Genomic DNA, 3,086 nt, shown 5'->3' with positions numbered 1-3,086 from the left:
GTGCTTGTCTCGATGGCACTTAACAAGTATTAACAACTTTTGGCTCAGGATAGGGTACGTTGGCTTCTGTTACTAAGTAACCAAGTAACAGCTTGGTGTCATCATGGGATTTTAGGAAATGATCTCACATGTAGACGTTCCAGAGCCCAAGGGGAGTGGTGTGGGCAGTGGGTCACTTAGCCATGTGCTCCATGGACTGGACAGATCCACGGCAGATCAATTCTGGCCTCCTTTCCTTTGAGCCTGCAACATGTTCCCATCAAAGCTGATGCTTTAGTCTCCATTAAAAAAAGTCACAAGCTTTTTTAGATTCTGGTCCAATAGAGGAAGGCGGTGCAGTCTATGTGAGGCTTCTCAGTCAGTAAAAGCACAAAATCAAAACAAAACCACCTGGCGTCACAGCAGCAGCTTGGAATCCCAAGAGCCAGACGACCATGTGGCTGCTGGACTGTAACCACCAGATCCCGTCCTTCAATCTATTTTTAGAGAATTGAAGCTTAGCAGTTGGAATCGCCTGGTCCCCTCCGTCTGCAAGGTATCCCTGGCCTCTCACCTCAGAGAGGGCAGAGTGACGCTCAGGCCTCGGCAGGGAACGACCCAGGTCTCGTCGCGAGGCTGAGGCGCTGCTGTTCTGCAGAGCCACCAGCTTCCGAGGGAGCTGGGCCGTGAGGCAGGTGGCCGAGCAGCAGCTCTCAGCCCATATCTGGGAGGTACCTGACAGGACACAGTGCAGCCTCCACAGCAAGGACCAGCCAGTGCCAGCAGTGCTGGGGAGAGGAGCCATCGCAGGTATGGATGGTTGGGTGGGTGCTAAGTGTGGCACTGCCATGACCATGGGACCACACGGTGCCTTGGTGTGCGGGGGAGGGCCCTGTGTGTGCAACAACGCACATGGCCAAGGGCTGCTGGCTGTATGTGCACACGGACATGCAGATGATTAGTTGGGGTGGGGAGGTCTCTCAGACCCCCTGTGGACGGTTGCTTCATGCCCACCCTGGAGGCCCTGGGAGGAGGTTCCTAGGCTCTGTCTACACAAAATGGTCCCGAGGCTCTGTGACTCTTGGGAGCTGAAGCAGACGGTCCCGAGTGTGGGGACAGTGGACTCCCTCTGCACTGGCCAACCCACAAGCCCCAGAGCTGCCCAGAGGTCCCTAACACATTGCGTCCAGGGCCCATCTCATGGACCTGTCAGCCTTTTTCAAAAGAGAAGTTGAAAGCAGGTTTGTCCTGCTCTGTCTAGAACAAGCCTCTGCCAGACTGACCCCACACAGGTCAGGGGGTGGTTTCCCGTGTGGTGAGGAGGCCTGTCCCGCCCCGTGTCCCATGATGATCTGATCCTCCATGCACCTTGGACTTGAGCCCTGCCCAGCCCCAGTCCTGAGTGACCTCAGGTCAGGCTAGCGCAGCCTGGGGGTATGGCCCCTGGCGCAGAGGAAATGAACTCAGCCCCATGTAGGATCCTGCCCTCCTTAGTCAAGACAGAGGTGCACTGCCCCACCCCATCTGCCTAGCTCCCAGGTACAGGAGCGCAGGTGGCACAGCAGGTGCCCTCAGCCCCGCCCCCACCTTGAACAGGCTGTGCTTAGGTGTCTTTCGAAGGCGTTTCCTGGAGTCGCGGGGGCCCTGGCCCACCCTCCCCAGCAGACTGGTGGATGTCTTTACGAAGGGCTTTATTGGTGGGAACTCCAGTCGTTCAGTTATAGGACGAGGGTACACTGGGCGGGCTGTTTGTTGTGTGATGTCCGCTGTGTCCGAAGTACAAAAGAGGAGGGCTAACGGGAGGTATTGCTTTCCGGCGGGCGCCTGTCCGAGGGGAGCCCTCCTGCTTGCCCCATGCGGCCGGCGCTGTTGCAGGCCTAGGACTTTCTAGATGACACCCGGCCTGCGGTGGAGGTTCAGGGTAACAGAAGCATTAAAATCTATACAGGAGAGGCGCTGGGGGGCGAGGCATGCAGGTGAGACCACTGGCCGCAGCCCAGCCTCCCCGGAGCCCCCGCCAGCCGGGCCCACGGCGTCCCCAGCCAGAAGCTGGACCAGAGGCCGGAGTGGAGGCGCGCTGGCCTGGGCGCAGGCGGGCAGGCGCCCCCTGGACTCGCTATGTACACAGAGCGTGAGGCGGGGACCTGGCCTTTCTCTCCCTCGGTTTTTTTTTTAACTTTTTGTCATTTTAATAAAAAACCCTGCGGCAGCCGGCCTCCTGCCCTCCTCTCCGCTAGTGGACACAAAACCTGGCGCACCCCCACACAGGGGCCGGGAAGCGTCCAGCCTGCGAGACCAACCCCCAGAGAGGGGGCCACGTCCTTCTGTAAATATATATATATATATATGTATGTGCGTATAGAAATATCCAGGAGGGGGCACCGAGCCAACTCCGTCCTGCCCAGCGGCTCCCCACCCCCGCTCCCTTTTCCAAAAACAACCGAGAAAAAAAAGTCTATAAAAATATCTTGCAGGAATTCTTTAAAGTTTACAGTAGCTTGCCGGTGCTCTGCTCTTAGACGCTCCCTGCCCGCCCGGCCCCACCCGCCAGTGACCTGGGGACAGACAGACGGACAGACGCATGGATGGACGAGGTCAGGCGGCTCCGCAGACCCGCCGGAGCTGCCTGCACGCACAGGGTAGGGGTCCCGGCAGTCCCGGCTTGGGGCTGCCCGCTTCCTCCGCCACGATCGTCAAACCCAGGAGCTGCCAACAGACACTGGCGCGAGGCGGAGAAGGGGGTGCAGGCCTGGCGGGGGCGCCAGGATGAGTGGCAGCGGGGGCGCGGCGTCCTGCCCGGAGGGTGGCCTCCTGGTCAGTCCTGCGGGGGTCTGGCGCGTCCCAGCCGGGCTGGTGGGTCGTGCGGAGCCGGGTGGGCAGCGGCAGGAGGCGGGAAGAGGGAGGCGGGTCCACTGCAGCTGCCTTCGTCACAAGTGTCCGGCTCGGAGCAGAGGGCGGCTTCGTGAGGTGGCATGTTAGCTTTTCGGGATAATTCCTGGTATCAGAGCGGAAACAAGTGAGGGCGTCAGAGACACGGTCAGAGAGCGCGGGCGCGGCGAGGCCCAGCGCCCCTGCCCCGTGCGCGGCCAGGTCCACGGCGGTCAGCG

At 60.2% G+C, this 3,086-nt stretch overlaps 1 protein-coding gene across 1 annotated transcript in view; it reads right to left on the bottom strand.

Moving 5' to 3' along the window:
- Nucleotides 1-2,574: 2,574 nt before the first annotated feature.
- Nucleotides 2,575-3,086, bottom strand: part of BRSK2 (BR serine/threonine kinase 2) — a 34,300-nt gene continuing 33,788 nt past the window's right edge. The window contains exon 22 of the mRNA XM_006893358.1: nucleotides 2,575-3,050. Within this exon, the coding sequence (XP_006893420.1) occupies nucleotides 2,575-3,050 (476 nt within the window). The remainder of the gene's footprint in view (nucleotides 3,051-3,086) is intronic.

This window comes from Elephantulus edwardii, unplaced genomic scaffold (genome assembly GCF_000299155.1).
Source record: "Elephantulus edwardii isolate Elephantulus edwardi_28Jun2011 unplaced genomic scaffold, EleEdw1.0 scaffold00126, whole genome shotgun sequence".
Lineage (NCBI taxonomy): Eukaryota > Metazoa > Chordata > Mammalia > Macroscelidea > Macroscelididae > Elephantulus > Elephantulus edwardii.
The sequence above is the reverse complement of the archived record's forward strand: the minus strand, read 5'-3'. Positions and strand labels throughout refer to the sequence as shown.